This window comes from Microcaecilia unicolor, chromosome 3 (assembly GCF_901765095.1).
Source record: "Microcaecilia unicolor chromosome 3, aMicUni1.1, whole genome shotgun sequence".
NCBI classification, from domain to species: domain Eukaryota; kingdom Metazoa; phylum Chordata; class Amphibia; order Gymnophiona; family Siphonopidae; genus Microcaecilia; species Microcaecilia unicolor.
Genome location: NC_044033.1, coordinates 508,423,812 through 508,441,412, shown reverse-complemented (window position 1 = coordinate 508,441,412; position 17,601 = coordinate 508,423,812). Strand labels below are relative to the sequence as shown.

The 17,601-nt window shown below is 47.7% G+C and overlaps 1 protein-coding gene across 7 annotated transcripts in view; it reads right to left on the bottom strand.

Annotated features, from left to right (window-relative positions):
- SYNCRIP (synaptotagmin binding cytoplasmic RNA interacting protein) overlaps positions 1-17,601 on the bottom strand; it is a 147,315-nt gene that overhangs the window by 85,965 nt on the left and 43,749 nt on the right. For all 7 annotated transcript variants that reach the window (XM_030199120.1, XM_030199123.1, XM_030199117.1 and 4 more), the window contains exon 5: positions 3,521-3,634. In XM_030199120.1, the coding sequence (XP_030054980.1) occupies positions 3,521-3,634 (114 nt within the window). The remainder of the gene's footprint in view (positions 1-3,520; positions 3,635-17,601) is intronic.

Here is a 17,601-nt window from a genome sequence, read left to right as displayed (position 1 = left end):
GAGAAATTATCCCTGTTCGGGTATCGAAGCACACCCCCAAGAATTTCAGCGTTTGGTGAAGCGTTAGGCTGCACTTCAGAAAATTGATCACCCAACCAAGCGACTGAAGTAACCCAACCACTTTGTCGGTTGCCCGCCGACTCTCCTCGAAAGAAGACGCCCGCACAAGCCAGTCTAGATAGGGATGGACCTGAATCCCTTCCTTCCTGAGATAGGCCGCCACTACTACCAGGACCTTGGAAAAGGTCTGAGGCGCTGCGGCTAGACCGAAGGGCATCGCTTTGAATTGAAAATGACGACTGAGCAAAGTGAAGAAAGCGCCTGTGGGGAGGCCAGATTGGAATGTGTAAATAAGCCTCTGAGATCGAGAGAGGTCAAAAACTCCCCTGGCTATACTGCTGCGATCACTGATCGGAGGGTTTTCCATGCGGAAAAGCCAAACCCGTAAGGACCTGTTGATGCACTTGAGATCTAAGACAGGTTGCCAAGAACCGCCCTTTTTGGCACCACAAAATAAATGGAGTATCGACCGCACCCTCTTTCTGCTGGACGGCACCCAGCCACTGTAAGTTGAGGAGGGTGTGTCGAATGACGCACAACTTGGCGGGACATTTTCAAGGAGATTCCCGAGAAGAGTCTATCATCGGAAGAGCCAATTTTAACTTGTAGCCATCTCTGATAACCTCCAAGACCCATTCGTCGGATGTTACCCTGGTCCACTCCACCAGGAACAGTCTGCCCCCAATAACCGGCTGGATATGGACCAGGGCCCCATCATTGGGTGGACCTGGCTGCGGGCTGGTTTCTGTTACCGGACAGGAAGGCCCACCTGTCACCTCGAAAGGGCTGAGGCCTCCGAGAAGACCTTGCTCTCTGAAAAGAGGCCCCGCGACCTGGACGGTAACGCCGTGCATCCCTAAACTTAGGTCTAGGTCCCGCCGGTCATACAAACTTGGACCTGCCCTCCGGGAGGCTCTGGCCCTTACAGTTACCAAGGTCCTTCACAATCTGTTCTAAGTCTGTCCCAAACAAAAGCTTTCCCCTTAAAGGAAGCCTTGCTAAACGTGACTTAAGAGGCCACGTCTGCAGCCCAATGCTGCAACCACAGCGCGGTGACCACTAGGGAAACCTCCTTCGCCAAGGCCCTCAAAAGATCATAAAGACGATCCACAAGGAAGGCTAAACCGGACTCCAAGGCCGACAAAACAGCCACGAGATCTTCCGGAGAGAAGGCTTTCTGCACCCACGATAAGCATGCCCGCGCCGCTTAGGAGCCACAAACTGAGGCCTGCAGGGAAAGGGCTGCTACTTCAAAGGACAGCTTCAAGCAAGTCTCCAACTTACGATCCTGAGGGTCCTTGAGTGCCATGCCACCCTCCACAGGGAGAGTGGTTTTCTTAGTGACCGCTATGATTAAGGAATCCACCGTAGGGGCCTTCAGCAAGTCTAAGTCAGGAGCAGGTAGAGCGTAAAGATGCGACATAGCTCTAAGCAACCTTAAGCCCACTGTCCGGCAGAACCCACTGCGCCGAAATAAGGATCTTCATTGCCTCATGCACATGAAAGGAACAAGGTGGCCATTTGGTACCAGACATAATAGAGGGCACCGGAACTGTTTCTCCTGACGATTCAGTTTCCCCAACAATCAGGGAGGGAAGCTCTTTCCTGCGAAAAAGGCAGGCAGCCATTGTATGGATCATCCCCCTCCTCAGATTCTGAGGGAGAGCCCGGAGACAAAACTGGGCCATCTGTGTCAGATAGCTCCTTGGTATCCAAAATCTCCACCTGGGGACGTTTTGGCAGGAAAGACAGAGGGTGCAGCAATCAAAGTTTGCTGAGGAAGAGACGGGGCTGCCTGAAGAGAAGCTCCTGACTTCTTCAAAAGAAAGGCATTGTGCATTAATAAAACAAAATCCGGAGAAAAAGGAACTGCAAGGGACTACCCTGCTCCCTGTACATTGCTTCCCTCCATCGAAGCCTGTGCCACGGAAGCGAGCTGCGCCTCTTGTCTATCAACCGCCGCGTGCGGAGGGGGTCGCACCTGAGAGGGAAAAAATTGCGTCCTCCAACGCGCACTGCACTAACTGCCCTGAGGAAACCACCGAAACTATCCCGTGCACTTCCGAATCACCGGACACCTGAGGGGAACCCCCGTCGCGCTGAACACCCGCTGCAGACTGACGACGGCAGGACTCACACTCCCCCGATGCTGCTCCCTGGCCCCTACACCGGGAGCAGCGCTTAGACGCCTCAGAAGGCAGTGACATACTCCACAAACGCCTGCCCCCAAACTGACTCGGCAAAACGTCTAGTTCCTCCGTATGATTAAACAAAAACAAAGTCTCTTAACTTTTTTTTCTTTTTTAGTCAGGAGAAAGGAAACACCCGATAAGGCCAGGTGTATACCACAAGCTGCAAACAGCCACTCAACCCCTGTCTGTGCTAAACTAGGCCCAAAGGACATCAGTCGCCAGATCAAACCAGAGCTGCACACACAGAGATGTCCCTCCACCTGCTAGATAGAGAGAATACTGAGGTTCAGCTGGCTGCACAGGTCCACATACATCAAATCTCGCATGTTCTCTCTATCTCCACCTGCTGGTAGAGGGACACAACCCACAAGTCTCTGGATTGATCTGTGGGACGCCATGGAACTGTCACTTGATTCTTCAGTAAAACTAATGGTTTCTAAGGTTTGTTGGGAGTGGTTGTTTGGATTCTAAGCAAGTAGAATTTGGAATAGTATTCCAACAAACTACGCCTTATATTGTAAGAAACTAAAGACAAATGCTTTGATCTGATTAAATGATGTAATTTTTACTTGAGGTGTTGTTATAGTTTATAGTGACAATTACGTAAACTCCTTCCTCTTAGGAAGTATCTTGATCTGTACGCCGCTTTGCACCTTAAGTTTTAAAGGCAGATTATAGGTCCCTATATAGAACAGAGCATGAGCCTTAACTGTCTTTGGATCTAGAAGCCATCAACTTAAAGCTCTAAAACCATGTACCTTTTGTCTTCAATTTCAGCTCTCTACCCATGACCCCTAGAAAACTAGTCATTCCTTTCCTTTTCTCTATACTAGAGGGCCTGCCATTAATGCCACTCATCCAACTCTAACTATCCTTTCTTCTACTCTCAGCCAGCAACCCAACTCCAGCCAGTTTTCCCCTACCTTTGATTTTGTTGGCTTTGGCCGTTACCACTGCAAAAACAACTCTTTCTGTCATAACTACTGTCATTAAGTTTCATCACACAGTACCCAAACTCCAGTGCAGATCCTGAGATCTCAAGTCTCTTGAGGATCACGAACAAGTAAGTTTGGGCATCATGAAGCCAGTAAGGTACAGCTCTTCCAATGGGCATGGCTGCAGCTGGGAAAATGACCCAAAAATTCTGGGCATCATAGCAAAATATCTGCATGCCATGTCAACTGGAGCCCAGAATTTAAGCCTTGCTGTACTGTATTTTGAAGGACCAACTCAGGTCTTTGAACATTGGTTACCCACTCTTTCCTTACCTCTGTACCAACTGAAGGCTGATGTCCTGAATGTATAATATCTGGAGGAGGCCCACCATACTTTCTTTGTCCAGTGGTCACATCTAGTGTATACCCTGTTCTTTCCAAGAGAGACTAGAGAAAGGATGACAAAAAAAGATCAAAAATACTGTAACAAGAAAAGTACAGAACCTAATAAATTAAGTTCATGCCAATTGCTATGCTACTGTCGACTAAATTGCAGTAACACTGCACACCACACCTTGGGACAAACTCTTCATAAAGGCAGTAAACAAGCACATACTAACAAATGAACATGAACGTACATAAACATAACAATGTATCAATTTCTCATCTATAGTCTTGTCTCATTTTTATTGACTGTTTCCAGACTAAATCTACTATAATAAAACGCACCCTCAACGTTCTGAGGACACTGACGTCACTGAAGTTACTCACACACCGGTTCGTGGTTTTATGGTGGTAAAGCCACAACATCTTCATGCCCCGCCCTCGCGTCACACGTGATGACGTTGAGGGCGGAACACGAAAACAAGGCTAATTAATGCACGGGGAGCAGTCTCCTCCCCTTCCAAAAAATCCTAGCCGCCCATGACGTCCACATCAACCCGGCCCCTTTCGCCACATAGCCCCGCCCCTTAGAAGTTACCGCCACGCCCACGGTACACTCACCCCCAGCAACATCCCTCCCCCCGTCACCTCCCCTCCCCTTCCGCGTGTCTCCCTTGTGGTCTAAAGGTACCTGTTTGGTGGGGGCAGGAAAGAAAGAGCCCCCTCTTTCCTGCCCGTAGCGGTGGTGGTAGCTTCCTTGCTGCATCTTGTGGGAGTCCGGCTCTCGGCGTTTCAAAATAGCCACCGAAAGTTCAAGCTGCATCGTGAGACTTCAACTCTCAGCGGCCATTTTGAAACGCCGAGAGCCGGACTCCCACAAGATGCAGCAAGGAAGCTACCACCACTGCTACGGGCAGGAAAGAGGGGGCTCTTTCTTTCCTGCCCCCACCGAACAGGTACCTCTACACCACCAGGGAGACATGCGTAAGGGGAGGGGAAGGGAGTCCCCTGCCCGCTAGTGCCCGTTTCATCGCCGCCAGAAACGGGCCATTTTTTTACTAGTTTACAAATAAGCAGTGTAAAAATCTGAAATGGGATGTTGATTCAGTATGTTGAAAAGACCATTATCTTTGAGGAGTCAAGAAAAAGAAGCGAGTTCCAAATAAACACTGTTCTCTGGATAAATGCAAGTTATTCAATAGATTTTTTTCACTAATTTAAATATACCTGTAACCCTGGTCTCACCATACAGTTCAGGCACCAGCTCTTTGTGAGTCAGTACCCGAGACCAGGGCCACAAAAAGTTTGTAGGCTTTTACTCTTTCATTAGCAAATACATTTTTAATTCAAACACAAACTTTACTTAACTCTGCAACAGGCAATTCATCCAGACTTTATATGCATTCTAGATGCAAATAATTCTTTAGGGTTCCAACAAGTCAATTTGAATCCAACTACATAACTTATTCAAACTTGAGATTAAGTGCCAGCCCAAGACTTTGGTTTAAGTTTCAATAGGCACAGAAACCACAAGAAGTGGAGGTGCACTAAATTCCTACGAAACTCAGATGAAAAAAAAGGGAGTAGGACAAGTTGGCTCTTTCCAAACGAGGGAGACATATATGTAATTTCAAATCTTTATACTTGACTAAGACCTCCTCGGCGGACTCCAAAGTATATCGAACTTTCTTGGATTTTCAACATAACCTTGGTTCCTTGTATTAATAACCTGAAACAAGGAAACATCTATTAGAAAACTCCTGATGCAGGCACTCAGGTGCCGAAACACAGCAGCTATGTCAAGTCATTTGGTGTTCTCCAATAAAGATTTGGAATTACATATACGTCTCCCCCGCTGTTTGATCGCTGCAGACGTTTGTTGCAAGCAGAGCAATGGTGGATTTTCAAAATTACTTACTCTAGAATTGTATGGGCTTAATGTGAGAATTCACTGGCAATATTTTTTCTAATATTTCTCCAATATTTTTTTTTTAGCTTTTCTCAATTTTATGAGTCTTTAAGAAAGTTTTTTTTGTAAAGACTAGCTTGCTGCCTCAATGTGGTTCTGATTACGAGGAAGGTTGTATTGGAAGCAAAACGCTGATTGGCAGATTTTTGAATGATGGTGTTCTATATATCAGTCATCACCTTGTCCTGTTAACCTTTAGTAGGTAAAGTGTGCCAATTTTTTTTTTTTAATAATTCTTTTTATTAACTTTTTTCTTTACATACAACCCACATAGCTGAACACATTTATCACAAAACTTTCTCATATATGAATCGACAACCTCCCTCCACCCCCCTTCCCCCCCCCCAGGCATCTCAGGTATACATCAAACCCCCCCTACAACAGAGTATCCTCATTATACATATGTCACCCTGTTAAACCTCGCCATTCCACATAGGAAGACCATGTTTTTGAAAATCTCACCATGCCCCCTCGCCTTAGGGCTGTAAGTTTGTCCATCAAACAACAATAGTCCACTTTAGTCAATACTTGCTCCACGGTGGGAGTCGCCGATTGCTTCCAATATCTTGCAATTAAAATCCTGGCTGCAGTTACAATGTATGATAGGGGCCCATGACGTAAGCCACGTCCCTCCCTTAACGGGATATTCAACAAGCACAGCCCAGGAGTTCGTACAACCTCAGCTCCCAGGCCATTCTGCAGTCTCATCTGTAAATCTTGCCAGAACTGCTGTATCCTCGGACAGTCCCACCATATATGCCAAAACGTTCCTTCCGTCCCACAATTACGCCAGCAACTTGCCCTTCCCGTTTTAAACATACGGGACAGCCTACTGGGAGTCATATACCATTGTTACAACATTTTATATCCATTTTCCAATAAGGGGGTGGCCACAGAAAATGACAGTAGTCGTTTAAATATCTTTTTCCAAGTTTCTGGTTCATATGTAGTACCCAAAAGGGACTCCCCATTTATTAATACACGTATTTAACGGTTGGGACTTATGAAGTAAAGCTCTATAAATTCGGGAAATCCCTCCTTTACCTTCCCCAGATCTCATTGCCATTTCAAGCTCCGTGGCCACCAGAGACAGATCTTCTCTGGCTTTCTTCTGCACAAAGTCTCTGATCTGCATATAATGAAATCTGTCTCTGTCCCCCAAGCCAAATTCCTCTTTTAAAGTTTCAAACGAATGGCATTTCCCACCTTCCCATATCTGACCCAACAGTTGCAGAGAAGCCGCTGACCAGTGCCCATACACCCCTTCTCTCCTCCCAGGGACAAAATCTGTAGCGTATATTATGGGCGTAGTCAGGTGATATTTACGCCCCGGGAACCATGCTGCTCTACATCTTGCCCATTCTTCTAGCGCCACCCTCATTGGGCCCGTCAATCCTGATATAAGTCCCCTCAGCAACTGTAGGGGAAGCCACGACACCGCCCATATAGGCACCCCCTTCAACCCCCACTGCGCTGCATAGGTCCACAACTTATTTGGACCCCTCTGCACCGTGGACAGCATTTGAAATAGAGCAGCTCTGTAAAGCAGCCCCAAATTCGGTACCCCCATCCTTTCTTAATTGATATAGTATTCTACGATTCACTCGGGGTGGCCTCTTGCGCCAAATAAAGGCGAACATTTTCTTGTTAAGTGTGTAAAAGAAGTTATGTGGCACAGAGACAGGCATAGCCATAAATAAGTAAAGCAACTTGGGCAGCACTGTCTTCTTTACCGCTGCTACTCTGCCCATCCATGACATTTGCAGCCCCCCCCCCCCCCCCCCCCCCCCCATCTCTCTAATTCTTGCAGGAGTTCCCGCATTTTAGGGACAAAGTTCTCTTGGTATAAATCCCCCGTATCTGGTGTTAAGTTAACCCCCAAATATCTAATAAATTTAGGAGACCATTGAAAAGAGAGATTGTATTTCCTCTTGTAACCCTGCAGGGCATTGTATTGGCATGAGTTCTGATTTTTGAATGTTAATCTTGAGATCTGCGATTTGTCCATACCCCTGAAGTATCACCATCACTGCTCTCAGTGAGGATTCAGGTTGTGAAAGTGTAAGCAGGACATCATCAGCATAAAGCATAATTTTAGTTTCTTGTCGCCCTATTCGAATGCCCTGCACCTCTGGATCTTGTCTAACCAACATTGCCAGTGGCTCCATAGCTAATGCGAACAATAGCGGGGACAAGGCACATCCCTGCCTAGTACCTCTAAACAACTCAAATGAATCAGTGTATGTACCATTAATTCGTAACTGAGACATAGGGTGACGATAGAGCGCCATGACCCAACATAAGTATTGCCCACTAATGCCCACTTTCTTCAGCAATGCAAACAAATAGGGCCATAGCACTCTATCAAATGCCTTCTCAACATCTAGAGAGAGAAAGATCGCCGGTTGTCCCACCTGTTTGATTCTGTCCAATATATATTGTGCTCGTCTCGTGTTATCAAAAGTTTGCCTATTTGCTATAAATCCCGCTTGGTCCTCATGGACCAAGCGAGGCAACACCCTTTGCAGCCGGTCAACCAAGATTGTAGTTAGAATTTTATAGTCGGTACCCAATAGGGATATGGGCCGATATGAGCCGCAGCTTTGTGGGTCTTTATGCGGCTTAAGGAGTAATACCACGGTGGCTAAACGCCACGACCGTGGGAGCACAGAGTCAAGCTGAATATCATTGAACACTTTAAGCAAGATGGGTGCTAAGATAGAGTTAAAGCATTTATAGAATCTATTACTATACCCATCTGCACCCGGGGCTTTTCCCCTAGGTAAACCTTTGATTGCTAAGGTCACTTCCTCTAGTGTTATGGGTGCTGATAGCAGTTCTTGCTCTGCCCCTCTCAGGTTAGGGATGTCTACCGTGTCCAAAAAATTCTGTATAGTTTCCTCTGCCGCTTGCCCCTCCGGTAGATAAAGCCTCTGATAATACTCAACAATTATTCTCTGAATCTCTTCTACTTGATCCCAGCTCTGCCCATCCTCCATTCTCACTTTACCGATATCATTACGTCCCCTAAGCTGTTGTAATTTATAGGCTAATAATTTACTCGCTTTATTATTAAACTCATAGTATTCCTGTTGTGTCCGCTGCATTTGTTCCTTAATGACTAAGTTCCAAATCCAGTAGGTGAACTCTAGACCTATGTAATTCCTCTTGCTGTCTGGCCGTAGCCTGACCTTGTTTAACTAATGTTTCTAGGTGTTGTACTGTGTGTCTATAAGCTGTTTCTTTCTCCCTATGGTCTTTCCCTAAATATGCTTGCAATGCTATTACTTTCCCTCTAATCACCACCTTTAAGCTTTCCCAAAGTATCTCTGGTGTAATTCCCGGTGTGTCATTAAACTGTAAAAACTCCCCAATTTCTTTTTCAATTCTTTGTACATTTTGTGGGTCATCCAATAACCCATCAGGGAATTGCCAACTTCTGGATCTTGTACTCCTTGGAAATCCCCTCAGGGCTATTGCTATCGGAGCATGATCTGACCAGGACCGAGTGTAAATCACTGTAGATTCTGCCTGGGTAACTATGCCTGCAATTCCCATCCACATATCTATTCTCGAATATGTATCATGTGGAGCAGAATAGCACGTGTAATCTCTCTCGCCCATATCCATTACCCGCCAAATGTCCACCAGCCCCCAGTGATTCAGGAATTGGAGTAGTTTATCCCGCTCTGGCTGAGCATATCCAGCCATTCCAGTCGAATTATCCAACGCGGGCTCTATGGTCAGATTGAAATCTCCACCTATCAATATCTCCCCCTGTACACATCGCCCGAGATGATTGCCAAGGGCAGCATAGAAATCTCCCTGGGATTGATTTGGAGCATATATGTTAACTAGTGTATAAGACTGCCCCCCAAGGGACAATATACCACTATCACAAATCTACCCCCAGAATCCCTTTTTACCTCCTGTATTACCCCGCTATGGCCTTGCCTAAAAAGGATCCCCACTCCTGCTGTTTTATTTTGTTGTCGATTCGAAGCTAAATATTGGTGAGGATATCCCTGATTATATAATAAGTGTTCATGTCTGGGCAGCAGATGTGTCTCTTGTACAAACAGTATGTCCGCTCCCACTCTCTTTGCCTCCCTGAATAGCCTCCTACGTTTTATGGGGGTATTAAGGCCCCTTGCATTGAGGGACAAATAGGTTAGTTCTATCATGGGGGTTTACAATCAACCTCCCTATTCAGCTTCCTGGGACTCTGCCTCCAGAATCTATATAAAAGAGGAAACCCCCTCTGAGATACCCTTTTTCCCCACTCCCCCCCCCCATCTAACCGATGGGTCAACTTTATCCCACCTCTGTGAATAGAGAACAGTGACCAATCACATGCCAAGCATTGCACACAACTTCCCCATATATTCTTATATAACCATATTCCCTTCGCATCCTTACCCACCCGCTCAAAAACAACATCCACTTCTTATATATTACCACTGCACCAGTCCCAATATTCAAGTCCTATTGTTCTGCGAGGGTGTCAGTTTCTTGTCTGATTGCTCTCTAGTGAGGCGCCCTTTGCCTCTCGCCACTCTTGTCCAGCGCTGTCGTACCGGCCGAGATGTCAAATCCAGACTGCTGCGTTCTTCCGCACTCCCCACGGGGGCCTCCACCTCCGGCCATGTGGCGCGTGCTTCCTCCATGTTTAAAATCCGGTTCCATTTTCCTTCTTGGTTGTAGGCCAGGGTGAATGGATGCTGCCATCTGTATACGATTCCTTTGTCCCGCAGGTATCTGGTGAAATTCTTCATCTCTGCTCGTCGTTTTAGTGTGGCCGGGGCCAGATCTTGATAGAGTTCAATAGAGAACGTATCCCATTGCAGAGCTTCCCTCTTGCGCGCTTTGCGGAGTATCGCCTCTTTTACCTTATAATCTGAGAAACAGGCAATAATGTCTCTTGGTGTATTAGCTCTCATTCTCACCATTACTCTATGAGCCCGATCCACTTTAATTGATTCAGGGGCCACTTCTTGTCCGTCCTCAGACAGCAACATGCTCGCGATTTGCTGCGTGACCTTTTCACAGTCCAAATATTCTGCTTGTTCTGGAACCCCTCGAATGCGGATGTTCGATCTCCTTCCCCGATTTCCTAAATCTTCAATCTTTTCCTCCAACGATCTACATATCGCTTGCTGTTCTTTCAATGTATGTTCTACCGTGTTCAGAGCCTCCTGCTAGCCCTCCACGTGTTCATCCAGGTCTTCCACCCGTCGGCCCAGCTCTGTAATCTCTCCGCGGAGGTCCGCTGCTAAAGTAAAAAAAATCCTCCCTGACTCCTTTAATATCGGAGCGGATCACATCCAGGAGAGCCCAAAAGTCTTTGGCAGACAGTTCTCTTTCCTCAGTATTCTCACCGGGTGAAGCAGTGCCCCCGACGGTAGCTATTTTTCCCCGCTCTTCAACAGGCGCCATCTTGTCCGCGTTCTGATGCGGTACATATGTAAAGTCTTTTAAAGACTTGCGGGACCCTGCCGCTTCTCTTCCAGACATCTCTGCCCGCAGTAGGTCTTCCGCTACAATTATTTGAATTTTCTTCTCGTTTTATTCGTTTCCAGCGGTTATATATGAAGAAGCTTCTAGGCTGGCATGCGGAGCTATTCTCTCACACCGCCATTGCTCAGCGTGACGTCACCGCTCCACCAAGTGTGCCAATCTTAAGCAACAGCGAGTAAGAATGTGTTTTTCTATTTTGTAAAGACTGAGATATTGTATGCTCTCTTTTTAGTTCTCAAGTCCTTGATGCAACTGTGAGGGTTAGCCTGGCTAAATGCTGGCCTCTATTGGACACGATGGGCAAGTTATGGGTGTGTTGAAGAGAGCCTGTGAAATCTGATGAAGCTAAGTTGAATAAAAATAGTTTTTTGAACTATTGACGCAGGACACAATTTTCAATAAGAGGTTTTCTATGCCAATGATAGAAATAGAGCCATCTAACAGACCAAAGCTACTGAGACAGGGCTCAAGGCTTTTTCCTCTTGACTGATGTGCTTTTCTGCTGGTTCTCAATATCTTCTACTGCTGTTTATGCTTTCTGAGTGCAGGTTTAATTAAAAGTGAAATTTTAATAATAGTATTCCCTTCCTTCAGTGTTTTAACATATTAGAAAAATGTCATCACTAGATGAACCGAGTTCCCATACCATAGTCTCTGAGGCCAGATAGGGGCCAACAGAACTATTGGACTGACGTGGCACTCTATCCTTTGGATGACTCAACCCACCAGTGGCCACAGATAAGACACATACTGAAGTAAATGCTGTGGCTGCTGAATCAGAACATCTATCCCCTCCAACTGCACTTCTCTCCTGCGGCCGAAGAACCTGGGAACCTGTACGTTTACCAATGACTATCAAATCCATCCGCAGCCGGTCTCAAGTACGCATGATGTTGTCTCAGGCCTTCTGACCCTGGATCGAAGATGTGTCTGCTTAGAAAATCTACCTGACCATTATACATGCTTGTCAGGTCTAGGTCTGTCTATGCAGCAGACAGACCTAGAAGAGGTTAGCCTAGTAGTTACTGCAGCAGACTCTGATCCTGGGGAACTGGGTTTGATTCCCACTGCAGTTCCTTGTGACTCTGGGTAACTCACTTAACCCTCCACTGCCCCAGGTACAAAATAAGTACCTGTATATAATATGTAATATGCAAATGTTTGAATGTAACCACAGAAAGGCGGTATATCAAGTCTCATCCCCTTTCCCCTAGAAGAGACCTGCTGCCCTCATCACTACTTGACAACTTCCCATGTCTTCCTGCTGATTGACATAGGCCACTACAGTTTGCCCTCAAGTATGGCTTTAATTGACACCACTGCCAAGTGCACTGCCCTGTTCTCCAATCTGCTGGCAAGCCACCAAGTTCCTCCACCGACCTCTGGCCATGTGCCACCTGAGATCAGCAGCTCCCTAACTTCTGAGGCTGGTGTCTATCTTCATCGTCACCCACTCCAGAGACTCCAGACTCATGCCATGCTACAAGTTGGAAGTGTGAAGCCACCACTGCAGACTCCACCTTGCCTGCCTTCCCCCCCACCCTGGAGGGGAAGGTGCACCTAAACTTGGAGACCATGGACAGCACAAAGAGCACTGGAGGGGGTGCATGTGGGCCTTGGCCTACTGCACTACCTCCAGAGTTGCCACCATAGATCCCAGCACCTGCAAATCTCACAGCCAGGAGGTTGAGAATCTAATCCAACAGTTTGTGCACTCTGGATGATGGGAGAAACACTCTTCCCTACTGAGTGTTGAAAACAAATCCCCAGAAACTCCAGTACCTGCAACAGGACCAAACATCTCTAGGTCAAAGTGACCATCCAACCTAACTGCTCTACCCTGCAGGTGATCCACTTGCTCTCTTGAAAGGACTTTGCCCAAATCAATTAATTGACGAGATAGGGGTGCATCTGAATTCCTTCCTTGTGCAGTGAAGAGATAACCTCCACCATCACCTTGGAGAACATCAGAGGCTCTGTTGCCAGCCCAAATGGAAGGGCACAAAATTGGAAGTGCTGCCTCAAGACCATGAAATGAAGGAATCTCTGATGGCCACTCTGGATTAGAATATGCAAATACACTTTTGTCAGGTACAGGGAGGTGAAGAATTCTTCTCGCCTCACTGCCACAATGACCGATCACAACGTTTCCATGCAAAACTTGGGGACATTCAAGGCTCTGTTTTCCTTTGAGGTCTAGGATGGGCTGAAAGGAGAAATTAGACCTTACCTGCTAATTTGCTTTCCTTTAATCCCTCCGGACCGGCCCAGGAATGGACTGATGGGTTGTGCACGTCTACCAGCAGGAGGAGACTGAGAAAAAAACTTTGACTAGATAGCCAATAAGAGCCCTGGTCATGTGACCCTAGCCTCAGTATTTAAATAACAAAGCAGAAAGAAGAAGAACAGTCTGTGCCCCAAGGAATTCAAGCAACCAGGGAGCACTGTTGAAGGCGTGCTCAAAGGCTCACCGACAACTCTCACCAGAGCAGCGGTATGGCCTTGTCATAATGGCTCACCGAAAACTCTAACCAGAGAATCGGTATGGCCTTATCATAATGGCTCACCAAGTACCCTAACCAGGGCATCGGTATGGCCAAACTATAATGGCTCACCACATACCCTTACCAGAGCAGCGGTATGGCCTAAACTATAATGGCTCACCACATACCCTTACCAGAGCAGCGGTATGGCCATAATAGAAACTGTGTGTTTTTTTTTTTTTTTTTTTTTAACCCATTTATTTATGGTTTAACTTGCAAACAAAACAGCTCAACAAACAAAGAACTGAACACATCTCTGCAAACCATGAAACATAGAGAACTAGACAGAAATATATCACACGGGAGGGGCCTGGGCCGGTCCGGAGGGATTAAAGGAAAGCAAATTAGCAGGTAAGGTCTAATTTCTCCTTCCTTAGCATCCCTCCGGACCGGCCCAGGAATGGACTGATGGGACGTAACAAAGCAGTAGTCCTACGGGAGGGACCCCAGCAAACCTGCTGAGATTACCCGCGACGCAAAGACCGCCTCTTGCCGACATTGAACATCAAGCCTGTAATGCTTAGAAAAGGAATGAAGAGAAGACCACGTAGCTGCCTTACAAATCTCCGCTGGCGGAACCAAGGAACACTCGGCCCAGGACGCTGCCTGCCCTCTAGTTGAATGAGCTTTAACCGAGTCCGGGACTGCCTTACCTGCCAAAAGGTAGGCTGACGCTATCATCTCTTTGATCCACCTAGATAACGTGGGCTTAGAAGCCGACAAACCCTTACGGTGACCGGCCAACAGAAGGAAAAGACGGTCTGTGCGACGGAAATCCTCAGTAACTGCGAGATACCGTTTAAGCACCCTCTTAACATCCAGAGTATGCAACCGTCTCTGTTCCTGCGTCCCTGAGGCCGATCCTAGAACCGGCAGAAACACTGACTGGGACAGATGAAATCGAGACAGTACCTTAGGCAAAAAGGAAGGCACCGGACGAAGAACCACTCGTTCCTTTGAAAATTGCAGAAATGGAGATCTACATGAGAAAGCTTGCAACTCCGAGACTCTCCTAGCCGAGGCAATAGCCACCAAAAACACTGTCTTAAGAGTCAAATCCTTCAACGAACATGCACGCAATGGCTCAAAAGGAGGTTTTGTCAAAGACGAAAGGACCAGATTAAGATCCCAAGATGGGAACACTGACCTAACCGGAGGACGAAGAAGACTGACTCCCTTCAAAAAACGTACTACATCGGGCAGCCTAGCGAAAGACCTACCCCTAATCCTACCTCTGAAACAGGAAAGAGCTGCCGCTTGCACCTTAAGAGAAGAAAGAGACAGCCCTTTATCAAACCCTCGCTGTAAAAAATCTAACATCTGAGCCACTGACGCGCCGAAAGGACGAATGTCAGCCTCTACACACCAAGCCTCAAAAATTCTCCAAGTGCGAATATAGTTCAGAGAGGTGGAACGGCGACGAGAACGAAGCATGGTGGAAATCACTGGTTGCGAAAAACCCCGCTTAGCTAAACGGGCTCGTTCAAGAGCCAAGCCGTAAGACAAAATCGAGCCGGATCTGGATGTGGGACTGGCCCTTGTACCAACAGAGCCTTGTGCACCGGGAGTCGAAAAGGAGGCGCCACCGACAGACGTTGCAGATCCGCGTACCAAGGACGCCGAGGCCAGTCCGGTGCCACCAGAATTACCGGTCCTCTGTGTTCCTCGATTCTCTGCAGGAGACGACCTATGAGCGGCCAAGGAGGAAACGCATAAAGAAGGTCGGGGGGCCACTGCTGCAAGAGAGCGTCTACCCCTGCCGCTCTTGCATCCCTTCTGCGACTGAAGAACCGAGGGACCTTTGAGTTGAGACTGGTGGCAAAAAGATCGAGAACTGGAGTGCCCCAGCGCTCCACTATAACCTGAAACGCCTGAGCGCTGAGAGCCCATTCTCCCGGATCGAGAGTGTGGCGACTGAGGAAGTCGGCTTGAACGTTCTCTACTCCTGCTACGTGGGATGCTGAAATGGCCGTTAGATGAACTTCCGCCCAGGAAAGGAGACTCTCCGCCTCCCGACACAATAGTCGGCATCTCGTTCCTCCCTGGCGGTTGATATAGGCCACTGCCGAGGCATTGTCGGAAAGGACCCGCACCGCTTTGCCTACCAGAAGAGAACCGAAGTGTTGCAGAGCTAACCGAATCGCCCTGGTCTCCAAAAAGTTGATTGATTGAATGGCTTCCAGTTGAGACCAGAGACCCTGAGTCCACTTGCCTAGACAATGCGCTCCCCAGCCTCGGAGACTGGCATCTGTTGTTAACGGTATCCACCGAGGAGACTCCAAAGGCATTCCTACCGTCAGATTCTTCATCCGCAGCCACCAGAACAGGGAGCTGCGTTCTCGGTTGCGGAGAGGTAGTCGCATCAGTAGAGAATCCCTCTGAGAGGACCACCGGGAGAGAAGGGACCACTGAAGAGGCCTCATATGAAGCCTGGCCCAGGGTACTGCCTCTATAGTGGCTGCCATGGAACCGAGCACCTGAAGATAATCCCGAGCACATGGACGGTGGTGCTGAAGTAACTCCCTTATCTGGACCTGAAGCTTTACAATCCTGGCCTGCGGCAGAAAGACTCGGCCCCGCGCTGTGTCGAACACAACTCCCAAATACTCCAGAGACTGAGAAGGAACTAACCGACTCTTGGCTACATTTACCACCCAACCTAGAGACTGCAAAAACTGCATCACTCGACCTGTGACTTGACAACTTTCCTGATAAGACTTCACTCTGATTAACCAGTCGTCTAGGTATGGATGGACAAGAATCCCTTCTTTTCTGAGGGCCGCTGCAACTACGACCATGACTTTGGTAAATGTGCGCGGAGCCGTCGCAAGACCGAAGGGCAATGCTCGAAACTGGTAATGCCGCCCTAGAATTGCGAAGCGCAAGAACTTGTGGTGAGCTGGACGAATAGGAATATGTAAATAGGCCTCTGTGAGATCTAACGCTGTCAAATACTCGTCCTGGCGCACTGCCACTATGACTGACCGCAGTGTCTCCATACGAAAGCTTGTGACTCTGAGAGCGCGATTGACAGCTTTGAGATCTAAGATAGGTCGGAAGGCATCTTCCTTCTTTGGAACTACAAAATAAATGGAATACCGGCCTTGCCTGTACTCGGAAGGAGGGACTGGAGAGATAGCCTGAAGATCTAAGAGCCTCTGTAGAGTGTCCCGAACCACCCTCGCCTTGAGAAGAGAGCGGCAGGGAGACTCCAGAAAGGCGTCTGAAATAGGTCTTGCGAACTCTAAGGCATAACCGTCTCGAACAACTTCCAAGACCCACTGATCTGAAGTAATGTGGGCCCACCTCTGATAGAACTGAGAAAGACGAGCTCCGACAGGGACCAGAGGAGAGGCCCCCGCACCTTCATTGGGACGGACGACTCTGGGATCGAAAGCCTGGATTGGAGAAACCTGCTCCTCTGCGAGAACCCCGAAAGGACTGAATCCTATTGCCAAACCTAGACCTCTGAGGCTGAAAACCTCGACCAGCCTGAAACTTCCGGAAACCTCTCCCAGAACTCCTACCAAACAAAGAACCCCGAGTGGACAGACGAGGTCTATCTTGCGGAAGGCGAGGAACCTTAGCATCACCCAAGGAATTAACCAACTTATCCAATTCTTCTCCAAACAAGAAAGAACCTTTAAAAGGAAACTTGCTCAACTTTGACTTGGAGGCCGCATCCGCTGACCAACCTTTCAACCACAGAGATCTGCGAGCAGCGACCCCCAAAGCCAAAGACTTAGAAGATGCTCGCAGTAAATCATAGAGGGCATCAGCCAGAAAAGCCGCCCCTGTCTCAATTCTAGCTACGTCAACATCGATGGAATGAAGATCATCCGAAGTCCTGTCCAGGACTCTCTCTGCCCACCTAAAGCAAGCTCTAGCCACCAAGGAACCACAAATGGCAGCCTGAACTGCCAAGGAGGAAACATCAAAACTATTCCTGAGCAGAGAATCTAGTCTTCTGTCCTGAACATCCCGAAGAGCCGTGCCTCCAT